This window comes from Lethenteron reissneri, chromosome 26 (assembly GCF_015708825.2).
Source record: "Lethenteron reissneri isolate LAM-NWPU_2019-01 chromosome 26, ASM1570882v1, whole genome shotgun sequence".
Lineage (NCBI taxonomy): Eukaryota > Metazoa > Chordata > Hyperoartia > Petromyzontiformes > Petromyzontidae > Lethenteron > Lethenteron reissneri.
In genome coordinates, this window is record NC_083804.1 from 16,007,123 (window position 1) to 16,029,899 (window position 22,777).

Consider the following 22,777-nt stretch of genomic DNA (forward strand, 5'->3'; position numbering starts at 1 on the left):
GGCACGGCGCCACGATGGGGTGGTGTGGTCCAGCACCACCCAGTGGTCAAGTCGCCTTCTTGTCTCAGCAGTGCTGACGTTGACACACCGCCGCACCAGGTACTCGTTTGAGGCCAAGTCGACCGAAGGGGATGGGGGATTCCAGGATCGGATCGGATCACTCGCTCAACACGCCACACTTGGCGCAAGCGTGCGTACTCGGCGCAAGCGTGCGGTTCTCTCCCGCCCTCCCTCTCGCGGTTTTCCCGAATCGTCGCAATTCGGGGCCCGCAATTCACAAATGAATACATTTGTTGGTCTCGTTGGTCACGCTTCTTGTCGGCAGCTTTAGTTGCTCCATTAGTCGGAATGGAGCATTAGCATAGTCATTTGCATGTATGTTCGCATGGATTCAACGAAAACCGATTCTCGCATGCGCAATTTGATTCGACGCACGGTTACGTCAATGACATTGCAAAGACATAAACAAAGATCACCCCCTATAGCCTGTAACAGACTGGTGGGGCAAGTGCTGTTAGCGAGCAGCTATAAAGGCCGGCACGGCACACACGAGGGGGTGGGTGGCCAACACCACGCCCGGCCGCCTTTGTCTCCCTAGTGGCGATGTTTACACACCACACCAGGTACTCATTTGAGGCCGAGTCGATCTAGGGGAGGCCCAGGACCGGTTCAGATACTCATCACTGGTGTTGGCCGTGAGCGGGAATCCAACTCGGGTCGCCGAATTCGTAGCGGAGCGCGCTGACCGCTGCACTACCGCTCCCCAACACATAAAGAGAGACCATACACACACAGCACACGCATACATACACACCATACACAGCACATTACACGTACATACTTGCACACACAAATTATACTTGGCATGTCACTGGCATGTCACGCTTGCAAATGAGACTCGCCTGGCCTCTTGAGCTCTCACGCGATTAAACAACGAAAAAACTTGACATCAGAGCACAACAAATACAATTCACATTACACGTGAAACACAACGCACGTCAGTACACAACGTGTATTCATGCACATCTTACATTCGGACATGCGTGCCCCACTCAGGCACATCTGCACATACACCCACGCACCCTCAAGCGCCAAACATCTGCACTTGCAACCAATGACAAAGATCCCCCGTATAGCCTCAGTGTTGTTGGCGAGCACCTATGTAGGCCGGCACGGCACACGAGCGGGTGGGTGGGTGGTCAGCACTATGGCAGGCCACCTTTGTCTCCCCAGTGGCGATGTTTACACATCGCACCAGGTACTCATTTAAGGCTGCTCTGGACCTAGGGGATGCCCAGCACCGGTTCAGATAATCGTCAATTGTGTACACACAAACACAAATGCACCCACATTGCACACATACATGAACACAGCACACATGAACACACACACACACACACCCTCTCTCCAATACATCCACACACTTAGGTACCCACCGCACACACCTCCCGTCGCTCACACAAACGAACGCACGCTAACGAGCAAGACGTGCGCATGGGCACACGGCGCATCCCCGCGGACGTGGTCACGCTGACAGCAGCAGAGGAACAGATCATCGAGATGAAAGGAGTCACTCTGGTGGATTCGTGCAATCGGCACAAAAAACAAGTCACACCACACGGCGCGAGCGAGCGAGCGAGCGTACGTCAAGCTGGAGGAAGCAATTAGGGCGACTCGCGCGGATACACGAGCAGACGAGCAACGAGACGGGAGCTGCTGCTGCTGCTACTGCTGCCCATGCGCCAACGGGCAGCAGCTGCTGCTGCTGCTACTGCTGCCCAGAGGCAAGGGTGGGAACAATTTCCACCAGCTGCTCACCAGCCCCACCTACCCAACCATCCTGAACAGCTCACCATTCCCCTCCGCCCAGCACCACCCCCCTGCCCACCACCACCCCTTTTTGCCCACCACCCCCCCCTGCCCACTACCCCAACACCCCACCATCCCCACCTCTCTACCCCCCCATCATCCCAAAACCCCACCATCCCCGCCTCTCTACCCCCCCACCACCCCATCACCCCAACACCCCACCATCCCCACCTCACTATCCCCCCACCACCCCCACCTCACTACCCCCCCACCACCCCCACCTCTCTACCCCCCCACCATCCCCGCCTCTCTACCCCCCCACCACCCCAACACCCCCCACCATCCCCACCTCTCTACCCCCCCACCATCCCCGCCTCACTACCCCCCCACCACCCCAGCACCCCACCATCCCCACCTCTCTACCACCCAATCACCCCACCATCCCCACCTCTCTACCCACCCACCATCCACGCCTCTCTACCCACCCACCATCCACGCCTCTCTACCCACCCACCATCCCCGCCTGTCTACCTCCCCACCATCCTCATGCCTGTCTACCTCCCCACCATCCTCACGCCTGTCTACCTCCCCACCATCCCCGCCTGTCTACCTCCCCACCATCCTCACGCCTGCCCGCTCAGCGACTCGTGCGGCGAGCGAACAAGGGAGGCGACCTCGCGCATCTTCGGGGGGGGGGGAAGGGGGTGCGATTCGGTGAAACAGGAAATACATCAATTACCATGGATTAATTAGATTAATAAAAGCCATTTCTCCCCCCTTTGCTCCCTCCGGGCATTTCCCACACGCAGAGATTAAGTGCGTTACTCAAATCAATGAAGGCCGGGCGATAATGCACGACGGGATAATAGGGGTTTCATGCTCGGGGATCATTTTAAAGGCATTAAAGGCTCGCGATAACACAGGCAGGTTCATATATTTGAGCAGACAGTCGCCTAATGGGCATTGGACCTCAAACGGGCCCCCCCCCCCCCTCTCAGCACACCCTCTCCCCTGCCCCTCCACTCGGTTCCTACGCATTCCACGGCCGTGTTGGCGAGGCCCTCCTCCTCCTCCTCCACACACCCCGTCGCTTGCCATCCTCCAACCCTCCAACCCCCGTCTCCTGTGCCACCGGGAGTAGTGAGTCACCGCTGCCCCCCCCTGCCGCCAAACCCCGTACCATGGTGAGTCACGCCGCATCGTGATGAGCGGTGTGGTGAGGTGCCCCCGCCCACCCTGTGAAATGCCAAGCGGTTCGGCACCCCAGCGCCACGCTGAGAAGTGAGGCACCACCCCCCCCACCCCCCGCACGTCGTGGCGAGCGGTGAGGTACAGCGGTGAGGTTACCCTGGCGAGGTAATATTTTAGCGGCGAGGCAACCCCCAACCCCCTCTGCCGTGACGCGTGACGATGTACGCCGGCGACGCGAGTTGCGTGAAGCACATCCCCCCCCGCCGCCCCGTACCGTGGCGAGTGGCGAGTCGCAGCCGAAGAAGGGAGTGGTGAGCAGCGAGCCACCCGCACACCACAGGAGCCCTGGGGAGAGAGAAACGCGCGTCAAACAGCGGCCCGCGCTCTTAATCCCCGCTAATCCCTCTCCGCCTCTCACGCCACTTTACTACACGTGCGGGGTAGGGGTGGAGCGGGTGGAGGGGGGCACACGCGGGCTCTGAGCCCCCGCCCCCCTCGCCTGACGATAAAAGTTGGCTGGGCAAGGCGCATCCAAGGAGGGAACGCTGAGGAGCAGGAGGCAAAGATCCCCCGTGTAGCCCACGCAGCAATGCGAGGGCAAGTGCTGTTGGTGAGCACCTACGGCGCATGAAGGTGCGGTGAGGCCTGCACCGTGACCGTTTGCCTTTGTCTCCCCAGTGTAGATGTTTACACACCACACCAGGCGGAGGCTCACAACCGGTTCCGATATCCGCCACTGATGTTAGCCGGCGGGAATTGAACCCATGAAATCAGGCTCGTACTGCACTGCGCAAACGACTGCGCCCTTCAAAGGTGCTCACTAACAGCACTTGCCCCAAAAAGTATGTTAAGGCTACACGGGCGATCTTTGTCTATGTACGTGGGCTCGGTGTGTGCAGCATGGGGCGGCGGGTGTGTGTGTATGTATGCGTGCGCGTAGGGCTGGCGGCGGGTGCCACTTGTTTAACCAACGGGTGCCCCGCTAATCCTCACACATCGGGGCCAACAACAGTTTCGTGAGCAGCGCGACCAGGAACATCAACACCACGACGGTGGTACACACACACACACCGACAGCAGCCACACTGAGACATAGACCCCCCCCCCCGCAAACCCTTAACAGACTGTTGGGGCGAATGCTGTTAGCGAGCACCTACGAAGGCTGGCACGGCACACGAGGGGGGTGGCGTGTGGCCAGCACCACGCCCGACCGCCTTTGTCTCCCCAGCGACGATGTTCTTGCACACCGCACCAGGAACTCATCTGAGGCCGAGTCGACCGAGGGGAGGCCCGAGACCAGTTCAGAAAATCTTCACCGGCGTTGGCCGCGAGCGGGAATCGAACACACGCGCAATTGCAACTTCGATACTACTTAACCTACGAGGTGATAAACAAGACGTAGTTACACGCGATCCTACAGCCAAAAGTCACGCACAAAGATCCCCCGTACGGCCACTGATATTGTAGGGGCAAGTACTGTTTATAGACACGAAGGGGTGGAATGGCGAGCTAAACCCCCGATCATCTTTGAGTCTCCTCGGTGCTGGGTTGTTTTTTTTGACACACCACACCAGGTGCTCATTTGAAAGTCAAGTCGGCCTCAGGGAGACGGAGGGCTGACCCAGACAGCATTAGCCACCGATGTGAGCCGTGGCCAGGAATGGTTCCTGTGTTCACAGCACAATGCGCTAAACACTTCAACCACCATTCCCCGCAAACACGAAGATCCCTCCGTATCGCCTTTAATGCAACGCTTATTTGTTTTGGTGGGGATAAAGGAAAGGCCCCCACAGATTAAGACACAAAACAAAGATCCCCTGTACAGACTGTTGGGGCAAGTGCTGTGAGAGTAAGCGCCGACGAAGGCCAGCATGGCGCACGAGAGGGCGAGTGGCCAGCACCACACACCCAGACGCCCCTTTGGCGATGTTCACACACCGCACCAGGTACTCATTTGAGGCCGAGTGGACCTAGGGGAGGCCCAGGACCGGTTCAGATAATCGTCACCGGTGTTGGTGGCCGTGAGCGGCAATCGAACCCGGGTCGCCGGGTTCGTAGCCCAGTTCGCTAACCGCTGCACCACCGCTCCCCACTACAGCCACACGGGCACCTAACCCAACACACGGCAGGCAGCAGCGAGCGGTCGCACACACGGCGACTCGACACGCGTGTGCATGAGCACGCGTGTGCACGAGCTGGCGTGTGCACGAGCTGGCGTGTGCACGAGCTCGCGCGCACAACGGGCGGGGGGACAGACAGGTCCCGGCGGCGCTCGCGGTTATCGTGCCCCATCGGCAGAGGCAGCCATCAGCGCGACCTTTTAATTAGCGTGACGTGACGAAACGCACGGACTTCAACGCCGCCGCCACCACCTCCACCTCCGCCCGCGGACAACAGTGGGGGAGGATGTCACGATTGCCTGCTCGCCCGCCCACTTTGTTTGCTCGCTCCCTCGCTCCCTCAACCCGCACATTCACTCAACGCGCTAATCCATTCATCCTCCAGCTCCCTCACCCGCCCACTCACCTGCTCAATCGCACACCCGCTCACCCGCTCAACCGCCCCATCCACTCGCTCACTCGCTCAATCATCCGCTTACCCACCTCGCTGCTCACTCACCAACTCGCACGCACGCTCGCTCGCCACTCAGCCACTCACCCGCCACTCAGCCACTCACCCGGGTCGCTGGACAGTGGGACGAGGAGCTCCCCTCTGGTCCCCGCATCCTCCTCCTCCACCCGCTGGCGCTCGGGGGTGCGAGCGGCCGCCGCTTGGCTCGGCACCAGGTACTTGCTGATTGACAGCTCCAACTAGCGCCGCCCGACAAAATAACGACGCTCCATTAGCACGTGGAGGCACGGGGGGGGGGGGCAGGGCCGCCCCTCCTCTCACGCTCGCGCTATCGCCGCGGTAATTGCTCCGCCCCCCCCCCCCTTTTAGAAAAGGGGAGCCGATAATGAGCAATGCAAACCGGGCCTTTTAATGAGCGCGCCTCGTTGTTCTGCTACATTAAATAACCTCCCATCCCCGGAGAGCAGGGTTAAAAGATTGACTTCGACATAGCCCATTTACTGTGTTGCAGGTAATTAATCCACAAAACTTATGCAAACTATCTGCTCGTTGGCTGCCCGTGTGTGGTGGAGGGAAGCGAGGGTTACCTGCTCATGCCCCCCCCACCCCCCCGTGATCCCCCCCCACCCCTCCCGTGATCCCCCCCCATCCCCCACCCCCCACCCCGTGATTCTTGCCCAAGCCTCGCAAGTGGATCTCACCTCATCCACGTCTCGCTCAGAGGCCAGCGACTCTGCAGGGCTCGGCTCCACCTGCCAGCACCTACACCATGACGTGACCACACGTGCCACAAAGACAAAGATCCCCCCCCATATAGCCTTAACAGACTGTAGGGGCAAGTGCTGTTAGCGAGCACACGCAACACCACACACATACCACACACACACACCACACACACACATACCATTGATACTAAAGACAAAGAGCCCCCGTATAGCCTGAACAGACTTTTTGGGCGAGTGTTGTTAGCAAGCACCTACCATGGCCGGCACGGCACACAAGGTGGTGGGTGGCCAACACCACGCCCAGCCACTTTTGTCTGCCCAGTGGCGATGTTTACACACCATACCAGGTACTCATCTGAGGCTGAATCGACCTAGGGGAGGCCCATGACCGGTTCAGATAACCGTCACTGGAATTGCCCGTGAGCGGGAATCAAACTCGGGTCGTTGGTTCTTTAGCGCAACTCTCTAATCACTGCACGACTGCTCCCACACGCACCACACACACACATACTATGGATACCATTGACAAAGCCACACACACACATACCACGCACCATAGACACACAGCCATACCATACAAACCACACACCACCCATAGACACCACACAGACCCTCACCACACTGTACGCAGTCACATCCTCACCACACTGTACGCAGTCACATCCTCACCACACTGTACACAGTCAGACCCTCACCATACTGTACAGTCACATCCTCACCACACTGTACACAGTCAGACCCTCACCATACTGTACACAGTCACACCCTCACCACACTGTACACAGTCACACCCTCACCACACTGTACACAGTCAGACCCTCCCCACACTGTAGTCAGACCCTCACCACACTGTACACAGCCAGACCCTCACCACACTGTAGAGTCACATCCTCACCACACTGCACAGTCACATCCTCACCACACTGTACACAGCCATACCCTCACCACACTGTACAGTCACATCCTCACCACACTGTACGCAGTCACATCCTCACCACACTGTACACAGTCACATCCTCACCACACTGTACACAGTCAGAACCTCGCCACACTGTACACAGTCAGACCCTCGCCACACTGTACACAGTCACATCCTCGCCACACTGTACAGTCAGACCCTCACCACACTGTACAGTCAGACCCTCACCACACTGTACACAGTCACATCCTCACCACACTGTACACAGTCAGACCCTCACCATACTGTACACAGTCACACCCTCACCACACTGTACACAGTCAGACCCTCACCACACTGTACACAGTCACATCCTCACCACACTGTACACAGTCACATCCTCACCACACTGCACACAGTCACATCCTCACCACACTGTACACAGTCACACCCTCACCACACTGTACACAGTCACATCCTCACCACACTGTACACAGTCACATCCTCACCACACTGTACACAGTCACATCCTCACCACACTGTACACAGTCACACCTCCACCACACTGTACACAGTCACATCCTCACCACACTGTACACAGTCACATCCTCACCACACTGTACACAGTCACATCCTCACCACCTGCGTGCGCGCACGGCTGCGAGGAAGCGGCCCTCCCTGCTGGACGCCCCACGCCACTGCAACCTCCACACGAGGGCGGGCGGTGGTGGAATTGGTGAGGTGGTGGTGAGGGGATGAGGCTTGTAATGGTGGTGGGGGCAGGAAGTGGTGGTGAAGTTCTTCTGATGGCGGCGGTGATGATGATGGTTCAGTGGTGGTGGGATTGGCGAGATGGCGATGATGGATGGGGGCCTGGGAGAGCGGGTGGACGGTGGGAGGGATGGATGGAGGACAGCGTGGTGAGCGAGGTTGGCAGCAGGAGTGAGGGACGAGTGGGGTTACCTGGGGGGGCTGTCAGGGGGTGTCGGGCGAGGGGGGCACGGGGGCAGGGCGCGGGGTCTTGCGTAGGGGTCTCCGCGCCTCCCTCGGCGTCTCCCCCTCAAAGGCGACCGTCACGGAGGGGGTCATGCTCCCCCCACGTGACCTCTTGCTGGCCCCTGGGTGTTGCGGGGCTCCGCAGTGGTGAGGCCACCCCCTGCTGTGGTGAGGCCTCTCCCTGCTGCAGTGATGCGGCCTCTCCCTGCCGTGTTGGTGGGGCCTCCCCCTGCTGTGGTGGGAGTGGGGCCTCTCCCTCCACGCAGCATTCCTCTGGGACAAGAGAGTGCATCGCGTAAGGCACTTGACCAATTGGGGAGCAACCACAAACAAGCTCCGTCAATAACAACCGCCACTCGCACCTAGCCTCCAAGAGGGCGGGATCCCCCTTTGGAGGGGATCACCGAAGGTAGGAGGGGGACCACACAGAACTGGAGCCCCACAAGGATGCATGGGGTCTAAGGGCCAGAAGGGGTAGGACCCCTTAAGGTGGGACGCCGATTAATGCAATCGTCCCCCAACCCACCGCACGCCCCAATAACCGAACCCCGGCGTCACCTCCCACCCCCACACCGCCCCCCGGCTCAACCGTGCCCGGGGAGGAGAGGGGGGGGTATCCCCCAAGGCTTTCGCAGATTCACTAAAACTCGGCTCTAATGTCCCATCAAAATTCTCCACGAAGCCTGTCATGCGTTTAAAAATGGCCAAGTGAACCGTACAGAGAGAAACATATTTGTATTTTAAATTTAACTTAAGCGACGAAGCCTACGGAAAACGCACACGCACGCTTCACGCTACGGGAAAATGTGCCCGTTATATTAAAGCTCCGAAGGATTTCTATTCCCATCTAACTCTGACACCTCCCTAATCCAGAAATGGACTGCACGGATTCCCAAGTAATTGAATTTCCATTAAAATATAAATTACCATTTTCTCTCAAAAGGCAATAAAGCATAAAAAGCAGCGCAGCGCCAGCGACCTGAATATTTCATTACAGACTCGGCCAAGCCCATTACACGTCGCAGTGACTAATGACTAAATAAGCAGGACAGTTAAAGGGCTGGGGCGAAACCGGAGACCCACGTCGAAGCCAATTAGGCGGCTCGTGTCAGAACACAGAGGAGTCCCCGTCACAAGACGTAACCAGAAAGCGCCGGCAAGCACAGACATGGAGATAAAGAGAGACGGGGGGGGGAGATAAAGGAGAGACGAGATGAAGGGAGAGACGCGGCGGGGAAGATAAAGACGTGAATAGACGTGCAGACAAGTCGACAGAAGGAGGGGGAGGAGACAGAAGCTCGGGATGAAAGGTTTCCGCTTCAAATTCAATTGTTAACGCGTGTTTCATTAGCTAACAGACGCGGATTTCTCTACCGCACGCGCGTGCGCAATTTAAATTCGGCCCAAAAAGGCTCCAATCCGCGTGTCGCCCCGAGTTTCGCGCTGCGATGTGCGCACGCTTCCTTTGTGTTAACCGGCGAGAAATCCTCAAAACGCAGGTTTCACACTTCGCCTGATGCCACGAGCACGGCGACTGGCGAGACCACGGCAGCCCGGCGTGCAGCCGGCGTTCGCAGCCTTTCATCGGTGCTCGAAAAGCAACTTCTTGGCCAAACTGTCCGAAATGCTTCGCACGTCTGTCCGTCTGTGCGTGCGCCGTGCGATGGCGTGTCTCACCGACGCCCTTGGCTCCGCGTGCCAGCGCCGCCTTGGCCCTGAACGCGGCGAGTCTCTCGCGAGCGGCGCGCTGGGCGCCGTCGTTGCGCGTGGCCGGGGCACGCGGCGCCGCCACCACCGCCGCCTTCTTCTTCTGTCGGCACGACACACGGCGACAGAGACGACAACCGTCACCCCCCGGCAAGAATCGTCGAGTCTCAACACGGGGGAGGCAACCTGACGCGACCGACAACTAACGTGCGAGTTTCAACGCGGCGTGCAACTTGACCATTAACTCGCGCCGAGTTTAAACTCGGCAGCAACGGCAACGCGACGCTACGCTATCGTCAACAAACACGAGTCTGTGGCGCAACAACGGTGGCCATATCGTTGCATAGCGCAGCGCTGTCAGAGCCACCCTGCTCCTCACGGGGCTATCATTCTGCGAGCAGCAGTAGCATCAGCCTGGGCCACACAGCACTCCTGAGGGAGAGCAAGGCGGAGAAGGCGTGGGGATGGGAGGGGGACAGGGAGGGAGGGAGCCTACCCTGGCGGGGAGAGGCTTCGGGGGTGGCATGATCAAATCCTCTTTCCAGCCAGCACCCTGCATTTTTTCCAGTTCTGCAAACTTTTTATTCACGTCCTCCACCTGCACGCACACACACACACAAACACCACCCGTAGAGCCTTTTAACAGACTGTTAAGGCAAGTGCTGTTAGCGAGCAACTGTGAAGGCCAGCACGGCACATGAGGGGAACGTGGGCGGCCAGCACCACGCCCGGCCGTCTTTGTCTCCCGAGTGGCGATGTTTACACACCGCCACGTGTACTCATTTGAGTCGACCTAGGCGAGGGTCCAGAACTAGCGGTTCAAATAATCGTCACCGGTGTTGGACGTGAGCAGGAATCAAACTCAGGTCACCGGGTTCGTAGCGCAGCGCACTAGCCGCTACATTACTAAGTGCACACGCACGCACGCATGACCACAGGCTCGCACGCCTCGGATGAGTCCGAAGAGAGACGAGTCTCTGTTGGTGAAAGCGATGAATTGTTGGTCGGAGCGAGGAATCGTTTGTGTGTGGGAGCGGTAGCGCAGCGCACTGCGCTACGCTACCTGGCGACCAGGGTTAAATCCCCGCTCACGACCCATAACAGTGGCGATCATCTGAACCGGTCCTGGGCCTCCCCTAGGTCATTAGACGGCTGAGTTGATGTGCACGTATGTTTCACTTCTTTAGCACCATACGTTCAACATATATACATACAGGTCGACTCAGCCTCAAATGAGTACCTGGTGCGAGTGTGTAAACATCGCGACTGGGGAGACAAAGGCAGTCGGGCGTGGTGCTGGCCACCCACCCCCCTCAAGTAGCATTTCCCAGGAAAGCATCCCCGATGTATAATGAGGGATTCCTGTAAATGTCTGTTCGTGCGTTTGCGTCTGTGCGCGTGTGTATGTCTGGCATCTGGGCGTGTCCTGTGCCGGCCTTAAGGAGGTAGCTACTCGCTAACAGCGCTCGCCCCAACAGTCTGTTAAGGCTGCACGGGGGCGCATCTTTGTCGTTGCGGCCCCTACTCTACCTGGAAATAAACCATGTCCCAGAAGCCGGCGAGGTCGCACAGGGTGGTGGGCTTCTCTCCCCGGCCCAGGTCGCAGTCGTCCACCAAGCCCTCGAACTGGCGGAACCTCTCGGCCATCAGCAGCCGCGCCATCCCCACCGCAATGCGCACGGGCCCGCTCACTGCGCGCACCATTACGAGCACACTTGGGTTAACACTTGCGCGCGGATTAACGCTCGCAAACGGATTAGCGTGCGCACGCGCAGAGGGATTACCGCGCAAACACGGGTTAACGCACGCGGGTTCACGCAAACACACAGGCGCGGATTAATGTTGGGGAGGTGGGGGGAGATCGGGCGAGCTCGTGCAGGTTAAGACGCCGCACGCAGGCAGACACACAGACAAAAGATCCCCGGCATTGCCTCATCAGACTGTCGGGGCAAGTGCTGTTAGCGAGCACCGATGAAGGCCGGCACGGCACACGAGGTGGATTAGAGATCACCTTGCGGCTCCAGAGATGCCAGTTGGCCACCACTGATCTAAATCATCCAAATACTCCAAACACGTCACGTTGATTCTAAATTTGGAGGGGAAAACCAGAGGAACCGGAGAAGAAAAAAAATCGCAGGCGATCACGGGGAAAGAGGCGTGCAAACTCCAAACCTGCAGGCATTAGGGTCGGGATCAAACCCCCGACCACCTGGGTACCAGCCAAGGAAGATAACATCACGCTACCATGGCGCTCGTTCATCGGCGACGTATACGCGAAGCAACGCACAAGGGGGAAACACGACACGCGTGCAGGACGCGCGCACCAAACACACGTGCCTGGTTCTTACGAGCAACAGACACCTGCTAAATACGCGAATGGCATTTGTTGTGCTGCAGGTGTCGATCTTCACAGCGCCAGTGGTGAACCAGCAGAGGCTGGGTGGTGCGGGCGGAGGAGAGGCGAGAAGGGGAGAAGGGGGGGGGAGAGTGATGAGGGGAGGAAATGAGAGGGGGAGGGGAAGAAGAGGGGAGGAGGGGAGCTCACTTTCTTCAGGGATCTCCGCCACGACGTCCACGTGCTCCCACTTCTCACACTGCAGAGTCAGGCGGGCGCTCTCCTCCCGCAGGAGGGACCTAGACAAACGCACGGCCGTGCGCACGCCGTTACACACAGGCACAAAGACAGAGATCTCCCCCCCACCACCAGCGCAGCCTTAATGGACTCGTGGGGCAAGTGCTGTTTATCGATTAGAACCGATGAAGGGGGGTGGCCAGCACCATGCACGGCCACCTTTGTCTCCCCAGTTGGCGATCTTTACAACATCGCACCGGGTACTCGTTTGAGGCCGAGTTGACATAGGGGAGGCCCAGGACCAGGTTCAGATAATTGTCACCGGCGTTGGCCGTGAGCGGAGAATCGATCTTGGGTCGCCGGGTTCGTAGCGCAGCGTGCTAACCACGATACCCAACCACACTCAGATACACACACAGCCCCAAACAAATCCACACAGATCCACACACACACACACAAAGCCCCACAGGACAATGAGCGTACGCATAATCATGTCCACACACACACGCACGGACCCACGGACTCGCATAGCCCCGTGAGAAATCACGCAAATGCACCATATCATACATACGCGACGTCCACGCGTAAAAACATAATTGCACATCTCACACATAGCCACCCGCACATACATGTGACACACATACACACACACAACAGAAGCTCACACACAGGCAGCATAGCTCACACATCTCGCCCAGCATGCCACTCGCAGCATATCTCACACAACCATCTCACAATCAACTCGCATGCCCCATGAGTATAATACACACACCATTCCTCAAAATTATTACCTTGCACACCATGACAGAATGAAAGGCAAAGATCCCCTGAATAGCCTTAACAGACTGTTGGGCAAGTGCTATGAAGGCAGCAAGGTACACAACGGGTGGGTGGCCACAACACCACACCCGGCTCCCCAATGGCGATGTTTATGCATGGCACCAGGTACTCATTTGAGGCTGAGTTGACATAGGTGAGGCCCAAAACCAGTTCAAAAAACAGTCACTGGTGTTGGCCGCAAGCGGGAATCGAACTTGGGTCGCCGGGTTCGTAGCGCAGCACGCTGACCGCCACACTACGGCTCCCCGGGGGTATAGTTCACACACCATCTCTCAAACATGACGATCTTGCACACTCCGACAGCATCTCTCACACACACAACCCCCCAATGGTACAAATCCACCCACAAGTACGCCCCCGCACTCCCGATCACGCAGATGCGGTGGCGGTGGCGCATGCACAAGGGAGTTCGCGCGATCGCCGCGAGCAGAGACAGTGACCACTCGCGCCTTGGTTCGAAGCCTACATGGCCCTACGCCGACCTGTAGTGCGACACTCCGTGCAGCTCCTCGCCGCCGCTCGCCGGCCCCACCGCCTCCGGCTGCACCGCAGCGGCCGCGGGGACCGGCGCCACCACGTCCACCACTCTGGGGGCCCCATCCTGCCCCTCCGGTCCCGGTGGCACGCACGCCTCCTCTGCCGCTTTGACCGCCGACGCTGCACGCAGACAAAGACAAAGGGGGTCCCCCAAGCCCTTACAGCCTTAACAGTGACTTTTGAGACAAGCGCACGCACATGCACGCTACGCGCGCACGTCACGCACGCGCACGGGGTGGGGGCAGAGAACGAGGATCGCGGGAAATCACAGCGCGGCGTCGGAGACATAACCCGGTTAGCGGTGCCCACCGTGGAGCCGCGACATCTCCTGGGGGTGGGGGGGGGGGTGGGGGTCGAGGGCGCCGCCACGGTCCCCTGCTGCGCCGCTGTATTTACAGAGCGAGCGCCACGGCAACAGCTGTTGATGCGAGACTCCCCCCCCCACCGCCCCCCCCCGGGAGCGCTTCATACAATCATTACAATTTGCTCATTACGCATCACGACGACGAAGCTCGCAGGTTTTCATGGAGGCCACGCGGCGGCACGAGGCGCTAACCAAATCAAGGTGGATAATTTAATAGCAGGGGCTCACTTGGGGGTTTTTATGCCTTTCATAAGCCTGATGAGATTAATAAAACCGTACATCAACAAAACTTACTGCCTTCAACTGCTCTTCTTCCAGCAGGGAAAGCGTTTCTGATTACTGTCAGCAGTTCGTGAGCTCGAGATTTGAACACATTTGGGTTGAAAACCAATAAACAAGTGTTAAAATATGCACAGCCGTGTCCGTGGGGGATTGAGCCGACGCTTGTACCAGCAACAGTGTGCGCCTGTGTAAACATTTACTTTCCTGATGCATGGGCCAGGCGCACGGCGCGCGCGAGCCTTGAGGCCGCGCGCACGGTCGCCTGCAGCGTGCACACTCGTGTCTGTGTGTGTGGGTCATCTGCAGCGTGCACACTCGTGTGTGTGTGTGTGGGTCATCTGCAGCGTGTACACTCGTGTCAGTGTATGTGGGTCCATCTGCAGTGTGCACACTCGTGTGTGTGTGTGTGTGGGCACGGTCACCTGCAGCGTGCACATTCGTGTGTGTGTGTGTGTGGGTCATCTGCAGCGTGCACACTCGTGTGTGTGTGTGTGGGTCATCTGCAGCGTGCACACTCGTGTGTGTGTGAGTGTGGGCACGGTCGCCTGCAGCGTGCACACTCGTGTGTGTGTGTGGGCACGGTCGCCTGCAGCGTGCACACTCGTGTGAGTGTGTGGGCACGAGCATCTGCAGCGTGCACACTCATGTGTGTGTGTCTGTGGGCACGGTCACCTGCAGCGTGCACACTCGTGTGTGTGTGTGTGTGTGCGTGGGCACGGTCACCTGCAGTGTGCACACTCGTGTGTGTGTGTGTGTGTGGGCACGGTCACCTGCAGTGTGCACACTTGTGTGTGTGTGTGTGCGTGGGCACGGTCACCTGCAGCGTGCACACTTGTGTGTGTGTGCGTGGGCACGGTCATCTGCAGTGTGCACACTTGTGCGTGTGTGGGCACGGTCGCCTGCAGCGTGCACACTTGTGCGTGTGTGTGCGTGTGCACGAGCATCTGCAGCGTGCACACTCGTGCGCCTGCGTGCGCACGAGCGTCTGCAGCGTGCGCTCTAGCGTCCATCTGCACGAGCATTCGCATCAGCTCCCACACCAAAAGCAGCTCGAGTGAATCTGAGCAGCCGATGCGTGACCACCACCCCGCCCCGCCCCCGGCGCACGCTCACGTAATGCACGGCAGCGCTCCCACGTGTCCGTGCGCGTCTCGACGAAGGGTGCGTTTACGTACCTGCGCGTCCCAACTGATGGCACGTCAACAGAGCCGCACGCAACGACAGGAGAACAATTTTGGTTCATACAGCAGCGTCTAAATGCGATCCGCGTCTCAAGACGCTTTGCAGAAACAGTGGGGATATCTAGTTTATGGAGAGAAAGAGAGAGAGAAAGGCAGTCAGTCAAAGGCAGTCAGTCAAAGGCAGAAGAAAAAAGCAATGTGTTTGAGCCTGCACTTGAATAGGCGGCACAGATTCGACAGCACGGATGGCTGTGGGAAGGGACGGGAATTCGTGCGTATACGGTCACGATCTGGAAGGTGCGTACGCGTGTAAACGCAAGCGTGTTCTTACGCACGTTCATCTCACCTCACGGACCACCGTGCGTACGTACACACGCACGCGCGCGCGTCTAATCTCACCTACGGGCACGAGGCGTGCGTGTCCGCGTGCGGGCGCGGGCGTACACCTGCGTGCGTACACCTGCGTGCGCACACCTGTGTACACACACCTGCCTGCACACACCTGCCTGCACACAGCTGCCTGCACACACCTGCGTGCACAGCGCACGTCTCGTCGTCTCACCGGCAGGCGTGGCAGGTCGGCGCGGCGGGGGGCCGTGCTGCACGGGGCTGAAGCTCAACGGAGCGACGATTTCCGCCGGCGACAGGAAGGAGGAGGTGGAGCAGGGGCTGAGTGGCTGCAGGCGAGGAAGAGGCATCATCATCGTCGTCGTCGTCATGCCCGGCAGGCCTTGGAACACGAAGCCGACGGGAGCGAAGGAGCGGCGCGCCATGCCCTGGCGCCGGCTACTTGCGGGGGCCGCCGCCTCGGGGGTGCGTGCCAACCCCGGCTGAGGCTGGGCTTCCTCTCCGGCCTTGCTGCAGACCCCCGACTCCTCCTCACCGGCTTGGTCCTGCAGGACACGGCACGGGGGGGGGTCACACGCGATACCCGCGAGCCATCCCACCGCAGTGACACTCGCAAGCACGTCACACCGTGCGCGCCGAGTTCGTAGCGCAGAGCGCCAATCCGTTACACCACCGCTCCAGACTACACTACCATGCAACCGTGCATACCAATACGAATACCCGCCATTCGCCACAAAATAATGGTGACGTCACCACGGCACCTGTGGCAGGCCAGGTGCACTTTGAGACCAAGTGAATTATCGGAGGCTCACTGCTTGGAGGTCACGGGACAGACCCAGGTGCCGTGGGTGGGCTGACTGAGATGACGGGCAGATGCACCAGCTGTGCCCCCTACTGTGCCAACTCGCTGAATTTTAGCCGCCCGGCGCTCCGCTGACTGCCCTGAGCGTCGCTCCTCTGCCCCACACTGTTGTTGGAGGGCGACTGCCACCAACTGCCCAATATGTAGACACACGCTTTGAAAACACGTCTAAAAATATCGGCATAAATACACACAGTGTAATCATACGCATAAATACACTGAAGTGTATAAAACACACAATGCACAAACTAACACGCAACAGGTATACGTAAAATATACAAATCATAATATTTATTTATACTGGAGAAATTCACTGAGCCATGAAGCTCTTTTTCCACAGATGTCCAGTCGGGGCGGGTCAGAAAATGACAACAGCAAACATTACAAAAAATATTTTTGAGCTGTAAAGTAAAGGTAAGCAAATTACTGAAAACAAAAACGCAAAATAGAAAAAGCATATGAGCACAAGTTGAAAAAATATATATACCAATTACTGCCGACTTTTTAACACTAAATCCAAGCTTGGGCAAAGAAGAAAAAACACAACAACAACAGTCCCAGATAACAACACAGTCCCTCAATTAAATTGCACACTAAAATGTAACTAACTACACACGGGTAAGGATCAACGTTACAAACCACATTTACAAATATGGTTGTATCCAGCAATAATCTTCTGCTTGAGGATATTTTCCCGAAGAAAGATTTACGATGGTCAAAGGGAGGAGGAAAGCGCGGTTGTTCCAAAACTTTGGTGCTGCAAACGCGCAGAGATGTGCCGGGATGATTTAAGTGGTACTCGCGAACCCACACACGCGTGTGCACTTTTCTCAGCACGGTGGTATTCGCGAAACCCACACGCGTGTGCACTTTGTAGTTAGTAGTTTGTCCCTGTACGCGTGGCGGCTTTCACCTGGGCACTTTGGCTTCCTCTCGAATACAAAGCACCAATTCAAAATGAGGAAATGGCCAAATATCCTTGTTCAAGGTCAGCGAGCCTCGAGACCGAGCACGGCTTTGCTGGATAAAGAAATGACCTCGTGAGACTGGGTGCACGCCGGGAGCATTCAACGCACACCGAACACAATGCATTGGCACCTTAAGCCTCGGTGAAGCAACATGGGTGGGCAAGCTGGAGGCATTAAACGATAAACAATTTTTATTTTACCAGGTAAGGCCCACTGAGCTAAAATCCACGCGACCAATGGGGAGAACATGCAAACTCCAGGAGTTAACTACCTCGCCTGGTATACAGGAGGTTCGTGGGTTCGATCCTGACCCCGACGCCTGTATAGTTGGGAGTTTACATGATCTCCCCGCGGGCGAGTACATTTTTCTCCGGCTCCACCCGTGTTTCCCTCCGCATTTAGAAACAAGCGTTTTAGAGTATTTTGCTGCTTGTACATTTCCACGCAATACTTTATTGAGCCATCACTCGTGATGGTCACGGGTCCCTTCTGGTAAAGAGCTATGCAGCAGCTTAGTGGGCCTTACCTGGTAAAGTAGAAACATTTGTTTGTAGTTTTAACCGTCGTAAAAATAGACGACAGTTAACGTGCATATTTAGACCAGGACACTCCACGCTGGAGCAGCTCGCTCGTACGGACGACGTCGCAGCATCTTCCGTGACACTTGCACGGCACGGGGCGAGCACGCACGCACGCGCTTCGGTTACTCCCACCGCGGTGATTGCCGCACATCTCAGGAATTGAACCATTGATTTTGCGCAAACAGCCTCGACGGCGAGCGCCTCGCCGCCGAGGCTGTGCAACCGCAGCTTGACGAATGCGATGCGACGGCCGGACTAACCTCGTGAAGAACCTCGTTCAGCTTGACGGCGATCCGTGTCCCTGCAGACACACGCAGGAGGAGAAGCCGGGGACGTATTCCAAGAGGAGCAAGAGACAGACAGCCATCACCCACGCGTGCCCAAGGGAGTGTCACATTGACCCTCCTCCGCCTCCCCTCCGGTGCTAAATTCAAACCCGGCATCTGCTTCGACCGCCGTTGACAAATCGATGGCGCGTGCGCGACGCGGACTCTGGCTTACCGCGTCGGGCGGCGAAAGGAGCCGGCGCCGCCGCCGCTGCCTCCTCCTCCTTTGCTCTCAAGCGAGTCGCACGGCCAGTCGCTCCTGAAATGAACGCGCACGCATGTGCGTACCCCGCACGTGTTCACACGTGCACGAAGGTGCACGCACGGGTACGCAAATGCACGCCGGCACGCACAAAGGCACAGGTGTTTTGACCGACCAGATTTTGGCGAGCGAGAATCTCTCCAGGCTTACGAGGGCTCCTGAACTCGGCCTAACCCAGCTGTGGGGGGGCTGCGGTGGCAAGATATCTTCTACCTCGCCTGGCACATCGGAGGTCGTGGGTTCGATCCCAACCCTGACGACTGCTGTATATTTAGAGTTTGCGTGTTCTCCCCGTGGTTGCGTGGATTTTTCTCCGGGTCCTCCGGTTTTGCCCCTCCACATTTAGAGTCTATAGCTGCTATAAATTTGCACGTGATAAGCCACTTCATCGGGCTATAATTTGTGGGGCGAAGTGTGGCCTTTCCTGGCAAAAATCCAAGTAGATCAGTTTCGTGTGAAACGGCTGGAGATTATTTTCTTTGACTTCGTCATTTTGTAACGCTTGTTTGGCGTGGTGGTCCCGGGCCTCCACAATGGACACTCACCGACACCAGCGACGGTTCGGCCCTTGCCATCCGGCTTGGCCTCCTGGGCTGGCGCGCCCACCCTGGGGGCAGCCTTTCTAGTTTGGGCAGCAGCCGTCCTCGGAGCCTGTTCACACAAAAAGACAAAGAGACTCCCCTCTATAGCCTTGACAGACTGTTGGGGCAAGTGCCGCGAAGCAAGCAGCGCCAATGAAGACCGGCACGGCACACGGAGGGGGTGGGGTGTGGTCAGCAACCACTCCCCCAGTGGTGATGTTTTTACACACTGCACCAGGTACTCGTTTTAAAGGCCGAGTCGACCTAGGGGAGGCCCATGACCGCTTCAGATAATGCTCACTGGTGTTGGCCGTTCACACACACGCGCAAGCGCGTGCACCTGCACGGGTCGCATGCAGACAACAACGAGGCGCCTTTCGCCGCCGCTTTGCGGGCGCTTGGTGGGCGACGCCATCCGTCGCGAGACTGCGCGACGCGCCGAGCCTCTAGCGGAAAGTCGCCTCATTATTAATATTAATTCGCAAATTAAAACAAATAGCTCCGTTTAGAGAGTTTCACATATTGCACGCTTTTATTGAATTAAGTCGCAGTAGAAATCACAAAGTAATTGGTAATTAGCTTCGAGCAATTTGCACACTTCAGATTATTTGCACCTCTGAAAGCCCCATTCACGGGGAGGCTAAATCACGACGTCAACTGCGGCGGACGTGGACCCGCAGGAATCCTCCTCGCTCCACCCGGTGCAATCGCTCCCCTACACCAGCCATTCCCCCCCCCCAGTCCCCCCAAGCCCACCCCCTCCACCCCCCCACAGGGCCACAGAGCCCGCGCACCCGCAATGCATCACACGTCTGAGCATGGAGGCAGCCCATTTCACGGGGCTGTGCCCAGCACACGCCACCAAATAAACGCTCGCACAGGGAGGGAGGGGCGCTGGGCAAGCCAAGGCTGGGTCGAGTTCAACTCCACTTGGTAAAAAACAAAAAACAAACCAGCCCTCCCCCCCCGGCCACATGGACACAGATTCCACGCATCAAAGAGAGCGCCTCCTTGTAAGGTTAATTGAAAATTTCACCTTTAGACGTACGACATTGCGCCACCGCCATCGTCTGCCTCGCTTATTACACATGTCTCTCCACCCCCCCCCCCGACCACAAGCTGGGGAGGGGGGAGCGGATTACAACCACACGTGCCGCGTCAAGTGCCCGCACGCGCTAGAGGACTCACCGGCCCGTGCCGTGCGCCCGCCATCCCCGGCGCCTGCTGCCGTGCCATGGAGCGGGTCGTGATACGGGGGACGACGGCGCTCACCAGGGTCCGCTTCTGCAAGCAAGGGGGGGCCCGCACGCAACACATTGCAAGACCGCGGCGAGAGGCGCGCGTTAGCGACATCGCGGCCGCCCAGGGCAACTCGGACGCACACGCACAGACACACACACGCACGCGCGCAGAAAGAAGACTCCCGACAGACGAGCGGTGGCCAGAATGCATTGGCTGAGTGGGAGGCGATGGGTGACAGGGGAGCGGAGTAATAAAGCAGGATGAGCTCCGGTAAGCAGCCGTGTCAAGAGCTGTGCCGTGTCGCCCCATCGCACCGCTCACTATAAACGCCGCGGCAAGTGATGGCCAGTCGCTCACAATCTCCTTCAGTCAGGCAAAACTGAAACGTGCACATCTGCTCGCACGCTCACACTCCCTCGCTCACAAATCGCATTCACACACACACTCGCTCACACATGCAATCACTCTTTCACACACACACATTGAAACGTACGTGCACAAGCCCTCAAATATTCACAATCTCCTTGACAAACAGGCAAATATCGCCTGTTTAGCCTCAGGCGCTCACATTGAAACACTCACCCATATAAATGCTCTCAAAATCTCAGGCATGCACACACGAACATATCCACATTGAGTGTTACAGTGGCGAGATGTTAACCACTTTGTCTGCTGTACAGGAGGTGGGTGGGTTCCATCCCGACCAAGACGCCTGTACATTTGGAATTTGTATGTCTCTCCCCTCGCATGGATTTTTCTCTGGGTCCTCCGGGTCTCCCCTCCACATTGAGAAACATGCGTTTAGAGTATTTGGGCTGCTAGAAATGTCCACGCAATAAGCTACTTCATTGAGCTATCATTCATGGTCAGGTTGCTTCTGAAAAAGAGCTGTGAAGCTCGGTGGGCCTTACCCGGTAAAATAAAAAATAGTTTCGATTTTAAAGTTTTCAGTGACAAAGATTCCCCCCCCCCCCACCATGAATGTAGCACTTCTCGATTTAAAGCTTTCGTGACTGCAGGGATTCATCTTCTTGGTTCTTTCGGTAAAGTCACGTAGAAGGGAAGTAATAAAATAATAAAAATAAAACATAATTATTTTTAAAAATTATTACTTCCCTTCTACGTGACTTTACCAAAAGAACCAAGAAGATGTAGCACTTCTTTCGCACCTGTCGAGGGGCGCACAGCTCAAGAGGGGGATTGTACGGCCAGGATCGCCAACAGCCGCCTTCATCTCCCCGGTGCCGATGTTGACGCATCACACCGGGTAATCGCTTAATGCGGAGTCGACCTCGGTGAGGCACAGAACCAGTACAGAAAATCACCGCCGCCTTTTGCCGCTTACCCACAACACAGTGGCAGCGTTGTGGTGAGCGCACGGCGCTGGGCACCTGGCAGGTCACGGTAACAACATCGGTGACGAATCTCTGAAGCGCTCCTTGGCAACCTCGATGTCAACTCAGCCTGGTGCCGTGCGGAAACGTCGACAACGTGGAGACAAAGGCGTGGTGGGGGTCCACACCACCCCCGTTTGCGTCCCGTGCCGGCCTTAATAGGTACTCGTGAACAACACTTGCCCCAACAGCCTGCATGGCTATACGGCGGATCTTTGTATTGGTCACACACACGCACACACCTGACACACAAAAACAAAGATCGTCCGTATAGCCTTAACAGAAGATTGGGGCAAGTGCTGTTAGCGAATAGCAGCTATGAAGGCCAACACGGCACACGAGGGGGTGGGCGGCGAGAACCACGCCCAACCCCCTCCACCTCCCGAGTGACGATGTTCATACACCGCACCAGGTACTCATTTGAGGCCGAGTCGACCTTGCGGAGCCCCAGGACCGGTTCAGATAATCATCACTGTCAGTGAGCGGGAATCGAACTCGGGTCGCTGGGATCGTAGGGTAGCGCACGAACCGTTGCACTAC

General features: G+C 57.4%; 1 protein-coding gene across 1 annotated transcript in view; it reads right to left on the bottom strand.

Annotated features, from left to right (window-relative positions):
• DLGAP5 (DLG associated protein 5) overlaps window positions 1-22,777 on the bottom strand; it is a 34,810-nt gene that overhangs the window by 1,905 nt on the left and 10,128 nt on the right. Inside the window, 16 exon segments of the mRNA XM_061560769.1 lie at window positions 3,275-3,345; window positions 5,678-5,810; window positions 6,273-6,333; window positions 8,158-8,174; window positions 8,176-8,304; window positions 8,306-8,463; window positions 9,868-10,000; window positions 10,394-10,495; window positions 11,428-11,588; window positions 12,443-12,531; window positions 13,792-13,966; window positions 16,236-16,566; window positions 18,693-18,733; window positions 18,934-19,017; window positions 19,566-19,671; window positions 20,790-20,885. Of these exon segments, the coding sequence (XP_061416753.1) occupies window positions 3,275-3,345; window positions 5,678-5,810; window positions 6,273-6,333; window positions 8,158-8,174; window positions 8,176-8,304; window positions 8,306-8,463; window positions 9,868-10,000; window positions 10,394-10,495; window positions 11,428-11,588; window positions 12,443-12,531; window positions 13,792-13,966; window positions 16,236-16,566; window positions 18,693-18,733; window positions 18,934-19,017; window positions 19,566-19,671; window positions 20,790-20,885 (1,887 nt within the window).